The sequence below is a fragment of the Trichoplax adhaerens genome, genomic scaffold, assembly GCF_000150275.1.
Source record: "Trichoplax adhaerens TRIADscaffold_16 genomic scaffold, whole genome shotgun sequence".
Classification (NCBI taxonomy): Eukaryota; Metazoa; Placozoa; class Uniplacotomia; order Trichoplacea; family Trichoplacidae; genus Trichoplax; species Trichoplax adhaerens.
Window position 1 is genome coordinate 232,906 of NW_002060958.1, and position 22,808 is coordinate 255,713.

The 22,808-nt window shown below is 33.8% G+C and overlaps 3 protein-coding genes across 3 annotated transcripts; 1 reads left to right on the forward strand and 2 right to left on the reverse strand.

Annotated features, from left to right (window-relative positions):
• Positions 1 to 545: 545 nt before the first annotated feature.
• Positions 546 to 2,360, reverse strand: TRIADDRAFT_31103 (uncharacterized protein; the record flags this gene model as incomplete). The annotated part of the gene is made up of 4 exons (XM_002116553.1): positions 546 to 635; positions 1,231 to 1,397; positions 2,148 to 2,171; positions 2,309 to 2,360. The coding sequence occupies 4 exons, from the start codon at positions 2,358 to 2,360 to the stop codon at positions 546 to 548; spliced, it is 333 nt and encodes a 110-aa protein (XP_002116589.1).
• Positions 2,361 to 3,545: 1,185 nt separating this feature from the next.
• On the forward strand, positions 3,546 to 7,243 carry TRIADDRAFT_60529 (uncharacterized protein; the record flags this gene model as incomplete). Its single annotated transcript, XM_002116490.1, has 11 exons — positions 3,546 to 3,595; positions 3,773 to 3,895; positions 4,006 to 4,068; positions 5,259 to 5,310; positions 5,541 to 5,606; positions 5,730 to 5,792; positions 6,046 to 6,171; positions 6,279 to 6,381; positions 6,576 to 6,676; positions 6,862 to 6,932; positions 7,093 to 7,243. The coding sequence occupies 11 exons, from the start codon at positions 3,546 to 3,548 to the stop codon at positions 7,241 to 7,243; spliced, it is 969 nt and encodes a 322-aa protein (XP_002116526.1).
• Positions 7,244 to 10,105: 2,862 nt separating this feature from the next.
• On the reverse strand, positions 10,106 to 21,005 carry TRIADDRAFT_31093 (uncharacterized protein; the record flags this gene model as incomplete). Its single annotated transcript, XM_002116554.1, has 16 exons — positions 10,106 to 10,404; positions 10,470 to 10,581; positions 10,677 to 10,732; positions 10,838 to 10,948; positions 11,049 to 11,399; positions 11,510 to 11,598; positions 11,704 to 11,876; positions 12,028 to 12,614; positions 12,719 to 12,873; positions 12,970 to 13,148; positions 13,216 to 13,299; positions 13,436 to 13,508; positions 13,624 to 13,763; positions 13,985 to 14,098; positions 18,153 to 18,234; positions 20,908 to 21,005. Coding segments are annotated over 16 exons (2,703 nt in total), but the record flags the coding sequence as incomplete, so codon positions are not given.
• Between the last annotated feature and the right edge of the window lie 1,803 nt (positions 21,006 to 22,808).

Sequence of the window (22,808 nt, forward strand, 5' to 3'; positions counted from 1 at the left end):
TGCATTATTCTACGACAAAATCATTTTACTCGCGTTTATAAAATAATATTGTGAATAGACTATTGGCTACTCAAGTGATAGCAGCACCTTAACTTTAACTGAGCAAACTAGTTCAACTGTTTAGGAATATTACACAATATCCATTGTCATGCAAGGACATTGCCATCAGTAAAATTTAGAAAAAATGATTGTTTTTAATTTCTATACAGGTTTGAGGGGTAGAAAATCCAACTAGTAATAGGTTCTACTTGATAAAGCTAAATGAGGTTCTAATTCGTACAAAGTTTCATCGAGAAGTACGGTATTATTCTTTTTCAACTTGGATCGTTTAAAAATAGTTGAGATAATAGTAAATAGGTTTACAAGATCAACTGCAGCAAATAATTTACAACAACAATCTGCACAACTTTAAGAGTCGATGATCACATCTCTAGACAATTGCATATATACGAGTAGTATTTATCATGGAATGAGTAATTTCATCAGACGGAAAGGTTTGGCATTAGTTGATTACTTTGAAAATATCTAAAGCAGTCAGCTTGCCATTATCTCTTCTTGAAGCCATATTTCTTCCTTTCATAGAATAAATCGGTTTTGGAACTACCCAAGTTGACAATTTTCGGGCAACCATCTCTCTATAAAGTTAACATGAAAATCAAAGCGTTGAGCATTCAAAGTTACAATTTACGATAACAATTTATGAAGTCTAGGAAAGAATCCTCTAGTAACTCACTATATTAGATTATTGTATCAGTCTACAAATAAAATACTGTACATCATTCCAGCATTACGTCTTGTTTAATACTCAACGCTACAATTAACGATAACAGTCTATTAACTCTAGGGAGAATTAGCTAACAACTAGCGATCACTACATTAAGTTAAATTATAGAATTAGTCCGCATCTAAAATATATCATTTCATCATTACGTCTTGTTGAATAGTCAATGCTACAATTACGATAATAGTACATTAACTCTAGGAAGAATTATCCAATAACTAGCTATCACTCCATTAAGTTCAATTATATACCCGTATAATTATTGTATAAGCCTACAGGTAAAATATATATCATATCAACATTACGTCCTATTGAATAGTCAATGCTATAATTGACAATCACTACCCAATTAAGTCTAGGAAGTAGGAAGAATCATGTAACATCGAGCTATCACTACATTCCATTGTACTATATTAGGCTATCGATCAAATACATCATTGCAGCATTACATCTTTCTCCTGGATGGTGCATTCTTTGCAATAATAAGCGTCAGAAATACCAGGTCCTCCACAAATAACGCATCGTCCTTGATATGATCCATAATTACATTCATCACAAATTCGTACTAATGTACATGGTCTTACATACGAATCACATATTACGCATTTTCCGTCGCCTATGTATCAAGAAGAAAATATTCTTTAGTCCAAGCTTGACATACGATCGCTATCGAACCTTACAACAAGCTTGACAAAAATCGTTTTCGTACGCTGGACTTGATCGTACTTTATTAGTCCAGTGTAAGTAGACATTCCATAAGCAATACAATCTACAAAATTATCCTCATACATTGGACTTGATCGTACTTTTAATCCAGGGTAAGTAGACCTAGTATGATCGCTACGGTATACGTACAAAATCGTCCTCATCATACGCTGAACTTGATCGTACTTTAAGTTTAGTGTAAGTAGATATTCTATAATCAATAGGTGATTGATAAAAATCGTCCTCAAGACAGGATGGTACTTGAAGCCAAGTGTAAGAAGACATTCAATGGTCCGTACAATTTACAATCTAGTACAACAGTTTAGTGCTGTTGTTGAAGCGTGATCACATTAGGGGGATTAGCATTTGCACTGCTCTACCTGGCTATCTATATTATACTACTACTACGATGGCGAAACAACCATTTCAGTTCAAATAAAAACTTCATTGCCTTTCTCCTCTTTCTATTACTAATTAATCGACCGTACCGTAGTACGCTATCTAACTACTCTTGTTAGTGGATCCTCGTGTATACATGATTACATTGAATGGAGAAGGTTATCAGCTATTTTTTTTTTAATCACATCTTCTACAGGAATACATCAGAAGCATTTTACCTTATCATTTTTATGGTTAACAATGCTAAAATTACAAGACTTACATTTCTCGCAAAGACGACCAATAGCTAAAATAGAAAAGTAGGAAAAAATTGGCATCAGAGTTGAACGTGAAGGAAATCAATCATGTCATCAGTTGCATGCCACAGTCATGTTACTACTTGGAAATAAAACTATCTAAGCTAAGCTAAAATCTTAAACTAACCTACACCAGGTTGCTTACGACACATGATCAAATCTGGATGATGTTTCGCCATAGTTCAACGCTTGAAATAAGATATTGCAGCCGAGAGAAAGTTCAGAGTTTGCTAGTAGCAATGGCGTTGGACGATGTTGGAACTGGTGAGAACGAACATGAAACGTTTTGAAATCTAGGTCCATGGGCATGCGCATCAACCCCGTTTAGCCGTAGCTAGTAAATGAGCGCAAAACATAGCCCATATACTATACTAAGTCTTGTTTCATTTTTTCTAATGACGAGTTGTATGGCTCATTCTCCTCTCGCTGTCTTATGGCCGCATGGAGACGGATGGATAGAGAAGTTGCTAAGGACAACTACAAGAACTTTGCTATTTTATCCGTGATGGCAGTCCTGCAGGTGGCCATAATTACACCTTATAATACTACGATTAGTCACTGTTGTGTCTGCCATAACTCCTTCATCAGCCAGCCGTAGATGATTCTCCATGAGTTCCTACGGCAATGCTGTACTAGAACTACAGTAGAACTAGAAGAGTAAAAGTCATGTTGAGATTTGCATGCTATGCATTGGATGATCATCCAATGCATAGCTAAACAGGAACGATGTTTTTTTATTATTTATGCCATTCCAACGCCTGTTATTTTAACGGCTGTGTTCTATTCTAGAATAAGATCTAGTAGTGGAAATAAGAGGAGTTATGGACCAAACATGAAGACAGCAATGGCATGTCGAAAACTGCATAAGAAAGTAGCAATACCACAGCTTAGTTATGAATACTAGAGTGTAAACTAACATCGGAGTGATATTTCAGCCCAAACTACGATCAACGTGATCCACTATAGACTACTAGAAGCAACCTTTCGTAGTCTATAGCTTGCAGTGGTAGAAATAAAACTCAAAATTGCATGAGAAAATAGCCATTTCAGCTCGACTGGTCATCCATCTTCTTGCTGACCAACGACTATAGACCAACCCAAACATAGCTTTCAATCACATAATAAAAGCTATATCGGAAAATGATCATCTTCCATTGACTAGTTGTGCCTACTCTACTGGATCACTATAGTGGTCCAAGTCTTGTGTTCAAAATGACTGGTAGTACTATCGACATACCCAAACATAGCTTACAGGATAATATAAAAAGGTGTAGGAGAAAAGGGTCGCCTTCGATTACCAACAGGAATAGGAACACCATCAGTCTATCTGTCCATCTTAAAGTCTATGGCAAGCTGACTGGAAAATGGCTGCAACAGCCTCGTATGCCTTATATATTTTAGACGAAGAGAATAGGTAAAGAAAAGTCCCAGTTGCAGCTGGAATTGCTATTCTATGATAGAAATAACAAGTTATTTTACACTCTGTATGAGTGATGGATAGTGTAGTTTACTTAGGACTGCTATAGCAGCCCATGTAGATGGTGTGATGATGTACGTTGACATAAAGACTATTTTCTTGGTTGTTTTGTAGTAGTTTAACCAAGTTGCTAACATCGTTGGACGACGAAAGTGAATCACAACTACGCCAATATGTAGAAAGACAACTTAAAAGACTCCTTTCTCAAAGTGGATTTGTTATTACTACGCAATTAAGGTAACACTAGCCTAATAAGATTGGGCTTGAAAATGGATAGAAAAATACTTTCAAATTCATACAGTCTATCTATTTGAAAATCACCATGACGACTCCTATGCTTACCTCAGGGAATCATCACCTACTTCCATGTGCTACTTGTCTCTACTCGATAGCAAAGAAATAGCTTGCAAGTAAGTCTTGGAAATGATCTTATTGAAATTAACGTTAACGGTAGCCATAATAACTAGACTGCAGTATGGAATAATGATTATAATGATCATCCAATTGAGGCTATTCATGACACTGCTGATATTAATATCCAATTTTTGCCTTTTTACATTAGACAGAAATTTATAATCTGCTTTATTGACAACGACGATGAAAAGCACTTGGATTCATATCTATTCAATTATATTCATATGAGTAACGTTATTTAGGATATAATCGTACATCATACAATTGAGCTGGTTTGCTGTTTAAGGTAGATGCAATGTGGATGCACAATCGTAGGTTCATTTTACTATCAGTGTAAACGATAGAATCTGAGTTCACCAAAAATGGATAATGTTTGTTAGTAACGTAGATACAATTAATGTTGATCTTAATGTAGACGTACATTTGCCTCAGTAGCATTGTAAAGGATATGATCTCAGTGCTAGAATTGATCAAGTTTGCTATGAAAAGTAGATGCAATAGTGATATTGATGGTAATATATCTACGTGTACATTCAATTTAGAAGCATTGTAAAGGATCGACGTTCACAGAATTAATCGAGCTTGTTATATAATGTCGATGCAATATTGATATTCATGTAGAATTCATTTCAGTGGCATGATACAGGACATAATTGCTACTCATACAATAGATCAAATTTTGCTTTATAATATGGATGGAGTTGATGCAAATTCACCTACTCGTATACATTCATTTCAGTAGCATTATAATGGATATGATCACAGTTCACAAAATTAATCTTATTTGCTCAAATAACGTCGATACATATTTGATATTAAACTTGACGTATATTGTTTTCAGTAAAATTGTAAAAGATATCGCAGTTCACAGAATTGATCAAGTTTGCCTTATTACGTAGATGCATTATTTGATGTTAATATGGATGTATAGAACATTCATTTCAGTAGTACTAGTGCAAACTCCCGTCGCTTTGCTGTACATTCGTTCTAGTAGCCTTATCAAGTACTTGATCATCATTGCTATAATTGATTGGCCAAAGACTGCTATATAAAGTAGATGTAGTGTTGTTATTGAAAAAATCTAAAAAAGGGGTAGAAAGTAAAGCTCTAAACAGATTCGGCTTTGTATTACTTTGGATTACCATGTAAGCTACGGGTATAAACCTTAACCAATACGCAAATTCAGAACTGAGTTGGACGCTTACGTTAAGACTCTAACGGCTAGTCTGGCCAATTTCGTAAGTATAATCAAGCATTCGTCTTACTTTTTCGTGTATTAGTGCAGTTTATACGTATATGTAGACATAAACAGCTTTCGAATGTGTTCGAACGTACATACAAATCATTTATTAATAATTCTTAAGAGTAATTTCTTGCTACTATGGACTCTTTTTGTATGAATCGATTAACCCTTCAGTAATAAACCTTAATTATGCTATTTAAAATTTCTATTTACAAACTTACGCAGGATGCTGACAGTAAGATATTATCCGAAGATACTGTGAATATATTAGAGTTATGGTATACGGAGTGTGTAAGTTTTTTTGAATACAGCAATGCAAAATTACCATGTATCCACTGTGTTGATTCGTACCTATATATTTATCGTAAACGGTGTAAATAATATTTACCAATTATGCCCAATAACATGCTCTAGATACATTACATTAATCGCTGCACGAAAGTATTTGGTAAAGATTTAGCTCTTTTAATTCATGCAGTAAGTATTCTTTATCTATGGATATCAATCCTACGTAATTTTTGCTATATCGAAAAGCTCCAGGTTAACATTATGTAACTTATGCTAGGCCCTCTTTAATACTTCCATCAATGTCAATATATCTGCAGAAACTAATGACAACCGCCAATTATCAACAGATATTAAACGGTTTGTATATGCTGCTATTAGGAAATAATTTAATCAATGGTGTCATTTTGCTACTTGACTTCAACTATCATACATATGCGCTTAGACTGATTATCTAGCAGTAGTTCTGAAGCCAACAATTTTAAGACGTAAGACAAAAAATTTAGCCTTACTTTTAACCCATAGGTTCTTAATGGCTGGCAGTCTCACCAGATTAATTTCTAATGATAATGTAAGTAATAGAAAGTAAAACATTTGAAAACAATTAAAGGGTATTAATCCACATCAAGACATTTCTTCTGTAAATATGACAGCATTACTATTTACGACTACTCCAAGGTACAAGAAAATTTAACTAAAAGTAGTGACACTAAGGAACTATTTAATAGTAAAGTCTTAGATCTGAACATTGATGAATCTGGTTATGAATTTAGCTCCAAGGGTTAGTACTTCATAAGCGAAGACGATATAAAATTATCTTGATTAATTATGCGAGCTTACACAAAGTATTAATACGTACATTTAGTGGGTGTAAAGTTTTATTTTTGCAAGTAATATTCATGTCTTTAAGCTTGTATAATTTACCAGTCTTAATTTTACAATTAAGTAATAAATCATGACTATTTGCAATGGTAGATGTTAATGCCTCATGTACAAAATGGACAGAAATCATGCTGAAAGACGAATCCAGTTCTTCATTTGCTTTAAGGCAAATTTTAGAAGATATGAAGCTTAAGGTTAACTACAGTTTATTAAACGTCATTTCTTAATTCAACAACCGTTTCGTATTTTGCCTAAGAACATCTCATGAGTATAGCGTAATCACATTTACGACGGTATCTGTAATACTGATGCCTGTGTTATTTATATCGCAGCAAATTCATTAGTTATACTAATGGTACTAATGGTAATTGTTTCATAGACTGTACAAGAAATGAACCTTTTAAAACGCATAGTTACACAAGCGCAACGCAGTTATTATGATTTATTCAGGTACGATAGGCGAGTTTAACTAACACACTGAAAATGATGCTATGTTCACAAACTTGGTCATTCTTAACAGACGCTTACCATCTTCAAGCTACATTTTAAGATTAAAAATTAAATAACCGGAAGACCCACAAACAACGATTTTGTTTTGATTTCATTTTAGGGCTTACAAATTTTTAATCAAATGTGGTAATGCCGATGTTATCATGAAACATTTATATAATGGTTTAGCAAATGATAGTGATGAAAATATTGAAGATATCATTACTCTACTCCATGAAGCATACATAAATAGGGAACCTTGTGAATTGTAACGAAGAGAATTTTATTCTATGTTATAACATGATATTTTAATGAATACCATACAAAGATTATTTTATTTAGCCAATAGCGATGTTTTAGTCAAGATAGATAGGGAAATAAACTATTTCAATTTAGTGAGTCGTGTAAGGCATAAGTAAGCAGGAACGAGCGTTTGTTTATTCTATAATCTGATACATTTATTGGTCTTAAATACAATACATAAATATGATGTTACATGTAAATTTACATCATTAGAATTATGACTTACAATATTGTATTTATTGCATATATTTTGATAAAAATTTTAATGGAGGCGACGTAGCAGCAGTTATTTTAAAAACTTATACAGTTATCATCTCTAACCAATTTCAATTTCTTCCAGCAAAATAAAGAAGTTTAGTGATTAATTGCATTCCGAACAATTGCGTTAATTGGACTTATTGATAATGCCTTTAGCTGTTAAGATTTGACAAGAAATACAAATTGAGGTAGATACTTGAGCTAATAATTTCGCAAAACACTCGCATATGTGATATATAAGTGCATACTGTGCTCTTGGACATATTTCTATCCAGATAATCAATCACTGCATTTCACGTTACTAGTTTTATACGAGTATAATTCGGAATATTAATTATTTAAATTTTATAGTAAAATTAATAGCTTGCACATTGATAAGCATATTTATTCGTATTAAATTTTTCAAATCTTGTACTTTAATCTCGTACAGTATGATTCTAACCCCAGAAGGAAGTGTAGTTTTAATAAGTTTTTTATCTGTTTACTTATTCATTACATTAGCAGATTAAAGCAACTTATAGATGCTATCATCATATTTTAGTCATGGAATTAACGATAGAATACAGTGACAACTTGATAAAGCAAACTACAATCTCAAATTTTCATAGGCGTACTAGCTTCTATTTCATAGTGGATTTCTTCCCACTAGTTTACTTCCAAAAGTAGAATTTAGTCATCTTGCATACAGATTAGTGTATGTCTATGACACCTAATAGAATAGCAATAACTTAAATTTTACGCAGACTGACTGACTTTTGCGTAAAGTAAATACGTGCAACTTTTCGCATGAAAGTGCTCACATTCAATTCTATAACCAGTTTATATAGCATTCATTTAATGATATTAGTCTGCTCAACTTTTCCATATTTAAGTAATGAAATGGAAGGTAATGATAAATGTAGCTACTGGAATAACGGAATCACATCTAAAATTATAGTCGTATAATAACATCTAAACATACTAAATTAAAACAACAAGAAAAAATCGTTCATTTAGCCATTAACATACTTGATTTGACGGCGGATATATCAGTAATAAAATGACATATTTTGTTATAACGAATAATAAGAAATTGTAGCTAAAAGTAATCACAAAATTCCGCCAGATAATCGTAATAACGCAAATAAACTGTAGAAATTTCAATAATAGGATACGAAAATCTGGCAAATATCCTGGTAGGTTAAATGATTAGTAAATTAAGTTCCATAGTAAAACAAATCATCGCAATCGCTAAAATCAATCTAAAATGGACATACAATCTTAACTTCAATTACAGAGATGTTGATATCGTTGATTTAATGTAATAATAAGTACTGTTGATTACTATAATTATGGATAATGAAACACTTGATATAATCTTAGTTTCGAATAATTATAACCGAAGTTACACAATCATTTCAAATTAAACCACAATTCTAAAATTTAAGCGGCTAAAAATTTTAAATAATATTTATTGCACCGTAACTAAAAGCTACTACTCATAAAATTCTTATGTTTGTTTACGTACTTAATACTGTATATCATTTGACTAATATGAGGTATGGCATTTTTTTATAGCTCATACAGCCACCTGCTTTAAATACTTTCAGTAAATTAAAAAAACTATCTAATTCAAATATTTGAATGCAATCTCTATCTAAAAATGTCATACCAGTAAGATCTACAAAATAAAATGCGACATAGATACGACAAAGTAGGAAAGACTGTCTAACAATTGCTTCAATTTCTGAAAAATTCTAATGAAATTGTAGATAGTTGCCGTCGTTGTTACTTTCATTTCCATTCTAAAAGCAACAAAGCAAGAGGTTAGATACTTAATCTCCAATTAAAAAAATGAAAAGGTATTAAAATATCATGCAATAGTTTACGAGTTGTTGGGTCAGTCATTTAACAGTTCATGTTTAGTCTCTTTAAAATTAAAAAAGTTCAGTCGAAGTTTTATCATGTATGTCGTAGAAAATCACCTAATCTTCACGTACGTCTTCCTCTTCTTCTTCACGTTCTCGTCGTTCTTCTTCTTCTTCTTCTTCACGTTCTCGTCGTTCTTCTTCTTCTTCTTCTTCACGTTCTTGTCGTTCTTCTTCTTCTTCTTCTTCACGTTCTTGTCGTTCTTCTTCTTCTTCTTCTTCACGTTCTTGTCGTTCTTCTTCTTCTTCTTCTTCACGTTCTTGTCGTTCTTCTTCTTCTTCTTCTTCACGTTCTCTATACATGATAATAATAACAATTTATAAAAATGATTTAATAAAGTAGTTACTCTTCCATTACTTTTGGCATATTTTATCACTTACTCATCAGCTCTGGCTTCAACTTCTACCTCTGCAGTTGCCTCAATCTCTTCATCATGATCCTGAAGCAATTACAATTACCCAATTTTTATTATTATTTGCAATTCTAGGGTACAATCTGTTGTTACTGATATCAAATTGACTAGGAATTTTTATATGCTTCATTGTGTATTACCTCGTCTTCATGATTATCATCAGCATGGCTAGGAAACCGAAATAACAGAATAGGACAAATATATAAGTATTATAACAAAAATTACAACAACAAATATTCCAATGATAATTTCATTACCCATCTGCAGACCCTTCTGGCTCTGCTTTCACTGGACTTTGACGGTACATCTCGTCCACTTCCACTACGCAGTCAGACGATATGTAGCCTTCCTTAGTGATACAGAAACGTTGAAGTTCACTAGGTGTTTGTAAATAGAATCCCTGTCCATTTCTTGAAACAATTGCAGATCGTTTTGCAATAGCATTATCTTTTCCAATACAATTTATACGAGCCACTAAGCGTAAATCAGGGACGGTATACATAACCAGTTCTCCACGATTTGTTAAGCATCCTAATAAACCTGGGGCATTATCTGCAAATCAATTTAAAACATCAAGATTATTCGCTATACCAGGTATTGTAGCTGAAGGCAAATACTAGATTCAAATTTACCTCTGACTCTAATTAAACCGCTTTTAGCGACACGGGAACCATCAATAACAGTGAGTTTTTCCTTATTACGGAATTTAAATGATGGCAACGAATAGACCTACATTTGCACGAAGATGAATTATTTATTACCTTATTAATTCCTTGGTTTAGAACGTATAACAATATTTATTGATATCAATGTAATGACAATACCTTAATTTGCTCTTCCGAAACAATAACAGCATAATGCGCTCCATTCGAAGCGGGCTCTAAGTTTAATAAGAGGAGAAACATAAACATGGTTAAACCAATTTGGGAAAGCTTACAATTGCAATAATATCAATCATAAATTATTAATAGAGCAATATCAGTACTTTTAGCTTTTCCAAATTCGACTTCAAAAGGTTCAGGCAATATACTTCCCTTGGTATCAGCAATTAAGACATCAACAATTGGTGCTCTATGCTCTAGTTGAATAATCTTAGCTGTTTCGATATTAAAAATAAAACAATACGTTTGGTAAAACAATTGTTCCAAAATAACTACTACAATCAACGCTGATTTTCAGGTTAAAATAATGCTAACCTTCCTGAACTTTAACTTTTTCTGATGATCTAGCTTCTTTATCGGGCAAAGTAATATGATCAACAAAAACTGAACCTAAATTTGTTCCAGCCCACAATGTTGGCCCATGAGTGTAACCTTCGCGAATCAATGTATTGGCAAAGTACAACGAACGCACAAGAGAGCCGGACGCCTCTTCTCTAGGTTCGATTCTTCGTGATCCAGTTGTTTCAACGTCACCAGATTTTTTGGGAGTGTTACCACCAGCTCCACCACGGCGACGGAAAGAACTTCGAGCACGACGTACAGAATTTCTCATCGACCTTCTGAATGATTTTGAGCGGTTGAATGGGTTGATTGCGCTGTCTTTTTCTATAATAACCATATAAATAGATGCATTTTCAATTTTTATAGTTATCGTACTAATGCTATCTTATCTTTAATTAAGTTACAATACTGTACTAATTTAATTATTTATTAACCGTAAATTCCATAAGTCCATCTCTTCCAGACTGATGATCCATTGTTATAATCAAACATTCCATATCCTTGTCCACAACCTACAGCAATTCTAGTGAATGTATAATTTGCGTTAAAGCGTAGTGAAAAAAATATTTACGCCAATCTAGATTAGCTAGCTACTTTAAACATTAAAAACCATTAGATTAAAACTTACAATTCCCATTCGGTATGAACTGCTAGGGCTGTCACTGCATCTGGAGGATATAGCTGAGCCCAGTGAGTAGCTTGAAAACCTGGTTGCATAGTGATGCTTTCTTTTCTACTCATCAGTTGTTCCATACCACCCCAACGGAATTCTTGGTCATCCGGTAAATCAATACGGATCGGCTATTGTTTAATGATACAACAAATAGTGAAAATTGAATAATTTCAATTAAGCCATCGATAAGGTATTGTTTATGCAGTATGCAATTATTAGTTAAATTGATTACGATTCATTTTATTACTTTATAAAATTTTAAATAAAATTACATGTTACCTCAAGTTCACGTTCTGTTGCTTCTTCTGATAATTCAAATACTAAAACTTGGCCACCAGCTCCAGCTGCAACCAACGTATTACGGAATGTACATAAATGCAAATGAAGAATAGCGAGACGTGCATCATCGCTAAAAGGATCATAGCTTCCAACTTTCCTGAATGGCGGCCAATTATCTTCTTCTTCATTTTTGTCACCGTCTTCTTCATCACCTTCGGTAATGAAGTACGAAGATGTCGACAGAGTATACAATAATTGCAATGAAGTATTGCTAACATCCCAAAATCTAATTGAGCCATCTTGATGACCAGTTAGTAGAAGTTCCGATCTATTACTATCACTATTCATAGCTTGGCCACCGTCAATTGGCCAAGGACAATCGGAATATTCATTCTTGCATTGCAGAGTCCCAGCGGAGCGAATCTTTTCAAGCAATTCTTGCGGACAATCAGATATATGGGCAGAAGTAGTAATTGGCGTGACATGCGGACTGGAAAGGTACGGCTTTTGGAATAACGGAAAACTTTCATGATAGAGATCTATCATTACCAATTCTTCTTCCAACAAAATGACAACAGCCCTAGTATCTTGATTTTCTGATAATATCGATTGGATAAAATGAATTTTAAGAAACAGTCATTAACTTTAGTGGCGCAATACTAGGAAAGAAATTCATTATTTTTGCGGATACCTTCACTGGCATTATCCCCGTAGAAAGGTATGAAATCGCATACTGGAGAAGTAAAATCAAAGACGATATGCTTTTTGCCTTGCATAACAGTAACACAATGACGGTCACCATGACTTGCACGTGCCATACCACCAGAGAAGATGATGTATGGATCACTAAAATTGATTAATTAAGTCATTAAAATGCGTGCATTCGGTGTCGGTAAGTATGAATACATTTAGCACATTACTACAAATGCTCCTGAAATCTACCTATCAGAAGTTGCCCAAGCAATTTTATTGATAGCTTTGCAGGGAAATGGTCCATAAGGGGTCGATGGAGGATGTTCTGGATTAGCAGGGTCGTTAACATTCCATACCGCGAAACTGCCATCATTGTGAGCTGAGATAAATTGTGTGCCACTTTTATGCCAACACAAAGATTCCAATTCCTGCATAATGAATAACTATGGTAAAATCTGTGGTAGAATAATGGTAAAATTTTCATGGAGTATTTACCAAGGTTCCCATGTAAACATGGACAACTTCTTTTCCAGCAAGGTCATACAATGCAACAAAGCCACGATTATACCCAACAAGGAGCTATAATATTCAAAAATACAGCAATATGAATAAAGCTATAGGCTACATCCGATACTTCCAAATAAAGTCACTCGATTTTGGAACCAATTGTATATATCATATATATGTATAAATTAATATAATTTTAGTAAGTTACCTGATTGCTATCAGATGGATTTTGAGTGATAGATTCAATAGGACCAGGGTTGACTTTATTATCATCAGATACACTACAACAAAGAGCAAATAACAAATAGAATGTTACCAATTTTAAATAATCTACTATTAACATAATCTAATACGATTATAACAATTATAATAATCAATAATATCATTGATTATTACTTTTGCAATACAGCATCTTGGTGAATAAGTGGATCTTCAACTAACGTAAGTTCGGCAACATCAAAGTCATAGATATTACCAGCATCAGTGCCGATGTACAAATGCTTAGCATCTTCATCTAAACAGCAAGCCGAGATTCTCTTTAACCTACTAAATACGTGCAAACAATTTTTTAATAATCCTATTCGGACAAAATAAAACAACACCAAATATCTATGCACTTCAATATCATAATAAGTAGCAATAGCGAATGTATTATCAACAGCATGAAATTATACTAGGTGGTAAAAGTTCTAAAATTTGAGTTAGGTTATATTAGAATAAATTACTACTACTGGATCTAATTAATTATAAAATTAACATACTTTCCGTCTAAAAGGTATCTCTTCGTTTCTCCTAATTGTGATACTTGATTTTCGGTATTTATTTCCCACATGCATATCATATTATCTTCACCAATACTGATTATACGTCCCTGGTAACAATCATGCAATACAACACTTTTATCATCCAGTACATAACTGGAAAAAATATTCTAGAATAAATATGATCGATGCTATAATATTGATTCAGAAATGTAAACGTCATATCATTTAATAGTATCAAATAATTCGATCTTTTCCTATTATTTAAAATTAATTGTTGATAGCAAAAATGGAGTTAATGACGTTTTACAGATATTTACGGGTACAAAGTACAAATTATAACTCATTCTTAGTAAAGTCAATCTGTATCATGTCTGTCAGTTATATTAAGTAAATTGAATACATCTTTTACATCGTTCACTATTCAAGTTTCGGATATACAACATTTTCAATTAATCGACTCTTGAATAACGTCTGTTACGCTATAGCTCAACTACTGTAAATTGGATAGTGCATAACATAAAATAGTTTTTATCATGAATATATAACGAATCTTAAACTAAAGCTTTTCGCTAGCGTACACCCCAAAATGTCAAATCGACTTTTAAAGTACATAACTTTTCCTTCATTCCATTATATTAACAGTTAATACCTTCAGTATTTTAGATATATCAGTATCATATTATCTATTAGGAGCCATCGATAATCAATCGACGATTGATAAAACACTAAATTGTGATAGGGTTATGATCACCGCAGATATTTACTTTATCCATGATAATTATTTTCGTAGCTTGTAACAAAGGTTAAGTGATGTTTAGCAACGTTGTACAAGTTGATAGCACGGCATAATATTAACATCCTTCATAATATAATATGAAAGAATTAACAATGATAACAACAGTAAATTACATTGAGAGGATTAAAGAATCCAAAAGTAAAAGAATCACAAAAAAACAGTGGACAATGAATGGACTAAAATTTTTAACATAAAATTAAAATACTATATAAAGATCAGAAACCTACACCATTGGGTCTTCCAAATTCATGTAGGTCTCTGATGTATGTGTATGACGATGAATATCTATTGTAGAGCTATACTGCAGTCAGTTTGAACAAGTAGCTTTCTAAATAGTTTCATTGTAATATACGTAGAACTGTATTTCACGTATATAGACTAGTACCGAATATCGGTTTAACCCTACTTGTCTCTATGGAAAAAATATTACATTATTTCATCACCAATTACTGTAATTACAGGGAGTGCAGTACCTTCGCTGATATTGGTCATTGCTCAAGTCTAATCGTAGAATTATTCATCATAGAAATAAACTGTCATTTGTATTAAGCATGCTATCGAAAAGAATTTCTTATTATTACTAACTAGCGAAACACGTAGAAATTCCACGGAATAAAGGCTAATTTTACGTTATTATAGACAGTTAAAATCGGTAGGGGAACCCCTGAAAATTCCACAGAATCTAATCCAGCTTTAAGTTGTACTAGACAGTCAGAATGCGGTTTACTAACGGTGTGACACACGACTAATCGCATTAAATATGATTTGATGATTATTGATACTAGTCGGACCCACGCTCGTTCTACTTCTACTGTACTTTTTAATCAAGTATAAATTGATTACGGATACACATCAATAGCCGAAAAAGATATAACATACTAAAGTCAATATCCATCGCTACCACAGCAAAAGTATTGTATATATATATATATAGATATAGGTAGGTATGAATAGTAGATTTGAATATTTTTAGTGGTTGGGCGTTAAGCATTTTTCGAAGTAATGCATGTACTTTTCTTTATCAAGGGCGGTGGTGCCCTTGATAAAATACTACGCCCCTACAAGGCACCCACAGTGCTATAGAAGGCAAACGGCAAAGACAAACGACGGGTGATCATCGTTGTACTAAATTCTCGTGCTGTATCTGTTATTAATCCATACTGAAATTGGGGATTAGTACAATAGAATAAGACGATAACATAACATAGATACACGTCATTACATGAGAATGTAATTAATAAGGGTGTTGCGCTAATTAATCTTTGGATGCAAAACGTATTACCTCGTTTACCATGGATAAATAATTCATGCGAACAGAATATCTCAGGGGCAGAGTCAATTGTCAGGTTTACAACATACACTTGTAGTACTGTACTTTTCCACTACAATTTGCTAATTCATCTTTCTTTTAGACAGGAAGCCGTAGTCACTGGCGTCACTGATAACAGCTTTTCTTCTAATGTTATTATGTATGTAACAATAGCAATCTTCTTTAACGATTAGGCTACAATTATTACTAGACTTTTAATAATATTTTCTACTTTATTAACGTCAAGCCACATGCATACCATCCTGAATTGCAATGCGATCACATCTAGAGATGTCAAGTAGGAATCGACATTTTATAGAAGTCGTGTATAATAATATCTACAGTAATCAGCTAGTATAATTCTCTTAAGCTAAGTAAAAATATAGATTTCAACTTTTCGTTCAGTATAAATCTACAGAGTACCGGAAATCACTCTCTAAGATGCAATACAGTGACATTAGCAGTATATAATGATCATTAATATCGTTAGTAAAAAAAGCAAAGATACCTAACGTATACATAAGTTAAGTTAAAATTTGATGGCTTGAAGTTATCTAATACAATCTGATAAGTGAAACGTATAATTTTTAGCTGATATCAGGTACTGTAGATACATGCAACAAAGGATTAATGTAGGAAACTTTCAAAACATATTATACAGTATATTCGTTAAGATTACTCTGAATGATACTGGATTATCAGTAATATGACTTGTACCTATTAACATTTATAACTTTGTACGACCATTCGCATGAAATTACGCACACAAACGAGATAGCAGTTAGCGAATAAGAAATAAATTCAATATCAAGTACGAAATAAACTTGGGATTTATGAGAGATACATTATTAGAGTTAGATCCTGTTCGTCAAGAAATGAGGATTAAAATTTTAAAATTCACAGTCTCGACGTCTATTTAATGTATCCCTCCCTCCCTCTAGGATTGCTGGTAAGGAGAATATTCAACTTAATGATAAAAACCTTACTAATAATAAATACGATAGCATTACAATAACAGTACAAAGCATTGCAAGTAAATCAATCGTAACGTTCATTTCATCAATACGTTACGCCAATTATAATGTGGGAGGGAGGTAGATGACAGATGCCACTAAAAACAGGCTTCCCCTGTCGAAATACGCACGCATTATTAACCCTAAATAACATGCACACTTTGCATATCACAAATATTTTCATTTTCAATGTTTGATTTCTTCTCCATAACATAATCGTTTCACGCGAAGCAAAGATACCCGCTTTATCAATAAAAACAACAATCATACCGATAACAGAAATAATCTAATTTTTTCAACAATTTATCGAGATTGAAGTTTATTACCGATAGTACTGTATTGGACTCTACTGTAGTTCCTACATGATACAATCAGCTATAGCTGTTATTCTCATTATCGGCCATCAAATTATAGTAAACAAATTGAATACCAAACCAACTGACGAAAACAGACTTGCCCTCATATTGATAAACTATTACTATGTGTACATAATTCGTAATGGTCATATTTTATAGGTAACTAATAAAAGAAGCACTAAAATACAATGTCGTAGTCTTATCCATATATGGTTATTCCTTATCCTTTTCATCGGTAATACATGCATGCTATCAACACATACTTTAATCGGTTAATAGGATAACGTAGGGCATAGGTATGAATACATGTAGGAAGTTTATTAGCCCAAAGAACTTGAAAAATTTTTTTTTGAATGCTGACAGACTACCCGTAGAGCGTATGTTTTGAATTTTTGTCCTTCATCCCTTTTATCTTATAAATTGAATTTCATAATAGCGTCTCCAAGAAGTAATCGATTCAATTAAACGTATGGTAATAGTAACTATTATCGGCCGAGTCAAACACATAGAATTCGTTCGATCCGTTAACACATTTGTTATATCTAATTTCTCGACGTAAAAATTTTTATCTCTCTGACGTGGTCACGTTTATCGAAATCCAACAATTAAACGTTTCCATTCTTATTTTTCATTATAAGTATAATAGAATAGTACAGTTACTTTCTACATATTTACTCTAGTACTTACTTGTCCTGGCAAAAAGAACAAATGTGTGATCACCACATCGCTCATGTGGCGAACTGTAAATTCGACTCCAGGTTGGCCATAACTGTAAAGGCAATTAAGGATACATAATCGAAAAGAAGCGATACAACAACAAGTAAAAAAATTAAGAAAGCAAGTACGTTCCTAGTATCTCTATCAAGTAGTCATACTATACAGTACATTATTATACAATCCACAAATGATCATTTAATATAAAACTTGGTCATGATTGTTCGGAGCCTAACCTCTAATTTCGATTAAATAGAAGTACATTTTCGAGGTGTACAAAGTTAATAATAATCTCATCCTACAGGAGATGTTTCAGACACTTATCAGCAGCATCATACGAATGTCAATATCCCGACTATAACATTCCGTGAAATTGTACATGCTTACATATCTAATTATGAGATAGTGCCTTTCCATCCTATTTCACTAGAAGGATATATTTTTGCCCTGTAGCATTTACAGCATTACGCTTTACTACACCTCGTTAACTACATTGAAATTATTGATAACGCAGTACCAGGGAGTGCTGTTAAAAATAGTACAGTATTACAACATGAACAGTTTCAAAGATAATTTATATAATCATCTTATACGCATATAGTTTTAGCCTTTAGTATCATCATACAGCACGATCTTCAAATAGCAGCAGGTTCAATTAATTAATAAAATTGTAAAATAACTTTCCCTAGTGATAGTTCATCTTACTAGGATAATAAATGTAGTAGTATATAATGTATTACATGATGAATAACGATCTTAAAACAATACAGTGCATCTTTACAATTAGGACTACGCCGTAGGCTTTTAAAATTTTACCTATAGGTAAAATGCAAAGAACATCGTTCAACTATCCTTAAGCGGCTTTTAAAATTTTACCTAGCTTACTACACTATAACTTAGTGACACATGGCTTACTATTTTCGAGGATCAACTCAAGTAGCAACGTCGGACTACAATGAAAAGATCAATACAAAGTACTATGTAGGATAAAAATGTCGGGCAATTAATCGCGTCATCATAAAAAAAGAGAAGTTCCACTAGAACTATAAGACACTCGTTGAATAGTTTAAATCCACCAAATTTGACTTAGCATTATATACTGTACGTTACTATTCAACTCGTCATATAAAATTTCAATTACATGGAAAATTACACCGTAATAATCACGATAGTAGATAGCAAAAGAATTCTTCAAATTCAAATTAATGCATCTATCAATTGAGTGTATGCTACCTGTGCAGTTAATAATACTACTGTACACATCAATGCTTGCTGCAAGTAAATTCTTTCAAGAAATAGGCAACAGATTCATTTGAAATTTTCCCCTTTGATATTAGTAACACTGATCTTACGATTGAAGCATAATCATTCCTTAGAATTTAGTCAAGATACAGTAAAGCAGACAGCGAAAAATCTTGTGCGTACTCATAGTTTGCGTATCACTTGAACTCTATTGTTGTAGAAGTGTAAAGCATTTTTTTTTTATTTCATCGATTAGTAGTCTAACAGCATAAAGTACAGTAACCATTTGGCCGGTTTGGAGTCTAGAAAAGGCTAGATGAAAAATGGGGATGTAGAGAAGATAATGACAAGTAGTGCAGATAAAATGATCGCTAGGTGATTTTAACTGATGTACGATTGCCGACGATTCAGTATTTAGCAAGGCGATCAAGTTTAAAGCGAAACTATTTGTACTACAAATATGTAAAACAACTCATTTTGTATTTGTTTAGGAGTGAACAGCATTATACACACATAGCCGTGTGCCATATGTTCGAATCTCTGAATAGGCGTAAAATAATAACTACCGTATCATGGATTTTTGTCGTCGCTATCACTCCATTGCACTCCCTTTTCAATGTCTACTTAGTCCATTCTAGTGTATGATAGGGAACTGGCTTAATGATCTACATCATTTTCAATACTGGAAACTGCAACTGCGGAGCCTTTCGACTACGATAGTAGTACAATCCAAAACTGCAGACTAGTATACAAAGTGGATGAATAAATGCTACTGAGTGTCGCCATGTTTAAATCATTGTTGCGAGTAATTATTGAACACTATAGCGTAATGCTCCACCCATCAATACCATTCAACAGTCTGCAAGTTGAGTGACGACTGACTAGATCGAGAATTATCCGTTCAAACTAGCTAGTAAAGCCTGCAATTTTCAATCAATACATGACATATCGTAGTAGTATGCTTGTCGGTGGAAAACTAACCAGTCAAAATCAGCCTACTGTATACGAGCAAATAGGTGAAGGATGCCAATGTAAAGGTCAACAACGTTGGAAAGGAATCATTAGTGAGTACTCTACTAGACAGCATTGTGTAAACATCAGTCATAGGATAAGATATAGGACTAATCTAGTCAAAGAACATTGAATGATTGGTCGATCCCAACCGGATACTGTCGATGGATTAGAGTATTTGTCTTCAAAGTCCCTGACTAGTATGATGATAAAGAAGCTCCTACCCCAAAATGACAATCCTACATCAACATAAGAAAAACGAATCTGTGGTATGAACGTCTACTATTCGCCATGATCTAATCAACAAAACAATTATTTATGGACAAATGCTTTGTTCAAATTCAGTCAACTTGTTACACTAGTGAACTAGTATACAGTATCATGTATCGTTGATGTTGTTTGCTGAAAAATGAATATTACTGTGGTCCATTGATGCAGTGAATAGACTATTATTGTATACTATAGGTTAGGATACACCCTGATTACTCCATTTTGAGTTCCAATGGCCAGCAATCGCAGTTTAGGATCATAAGCGATGGCGCTTGGGCGATGAGGGAAGCCAAACTGTACCGTCTATAATAGTAAAAACAAGAGTGCAAGCTTTGATTAAAATATGCATTAAAACAACCAACATAGCAAGTTTGACCGACTGTTTGGTATCCAATTGGATTGTAAACGTGTAGACTATTTACGTGTTTCATTCATGCAAAAAAAAAAAGAAAAGCCAAACGAATGTAGCAATATAAACAGCAATCTAGTGGTGACTGTATTGGCAGTCCAAGTCAATTCTATTTCTTCTACAGTACTTCCTGGCCTATTCTAACTGACAACAGTAGAGGTGCATGTTCCCCCAAAAAGAAATGAGACTTGCATCACGCAGAAAAATAATCCTGATTGATTGACATGAACTTATGATTCATTCAAGACCGACAGCACAGTCATATGACGTGTAAAATGGCTGCAGGAAAACAAAAATGGATTTTGATTTTATACATTGAATCATCATTGCAAAGAGCAATCAATGTCAATGCTATCTACCGTTTTATTTCATTTTTTTTTTTTTTTTTTTTTTTTTTTCTAGTCTACAAGTACAGAAGAAAACGACTACGGCCAAAGGCAAGCAGGCTGTAGTGGCCGCGGTAATATGTGTAGTATGGAATATTACCATTGGTGATGCTCGTGTGGTCTAGTGAAGAACGAACGGGCCCCTTTGATGGCCGGTTTCTGTCATGAAAGAGCACGATCTTGCAAAGGTTGACCCTGGAATGTTGCCCGTGGTAGTCTTGACGTCAGTCGAGTATGTACCATTGTCGTGTCCAGGACTAGACACTATTGTCTACAAGTGCTGAGTCAAGTGCTATGGCTCTAGGGTTTAATACTGCTAGGGTGCCACCGTCATGTCCAATATTGCATCATTGGACCCGGTTATAGACAGACAGAAACAAGTGCAGTGATTTGCTGAGGAAGAAAAATAGGTGCAGTACGGACGGAATGGGATCGATCTTCTCCAGCGTCACCCTACCTGGTTTGGTTTGAAAGCACGATCGATCGGTACAGTACAGTACTGCGAGAAGTGAAGCGACGACATGTCGTTCAAGGTGGACGTTCACTCCAAACGACTGTAGGTAGTGCCGGCGCAGACAGACAGTCCTAGAGTAGCTATTGTCTGAGAATGTGCACTCTGTACAAGCACCTTACAGTGCGCTAAAATAACTGTAAGCAAAGCAAAAGGCATAGCTCACTTTCCTTTCCGATGCACGCTAAAGTCGTTGATACAGTACGTCCATACTTGAAAAATCAGCAGTATACGTGTAGAGAATGTTCACTTTCAACTCCTAATCCCTGATTTAATCAATTAAGTCTGCCCTCCAAGGTCGCACCAATCGACACTACTACTATCCAGTGTCTAGTGTACAGTAGTAGTGTCAATCAATAAATAAATAAAATCAATCTGTGATAACATAAATGGAAAACTGTGGCCGATCCAATATCACTGTTATCTTATCTTGGCGCTGATAGTAATTTACAAAACAAGATGCAATCCATAAAATAAATTGAAAAACGTTTGACCTCTAGCCAACGCAATCATCAAGCACTTCTAACTCTGCGTGACTTTATCAATTGAAAGGGGGGAAAAATACTACAGATCCAAAAGTGCATCCAGGCTACCTATCCAGAAAGACAGGATGACTCCAACTGGCAAGACTACATACTGCATAACACACTTTGTTGTAGTTTAGTAATGGTCCCAAAATAACACTTCATGACTACATCACAGACGATCGCAATTGGAAATTGATTAAGGCACCGCTATAATCAACGAGACTTGAACATCAATCAAGATACAAGGCAGAATTATCGGACGATTATTAAGAA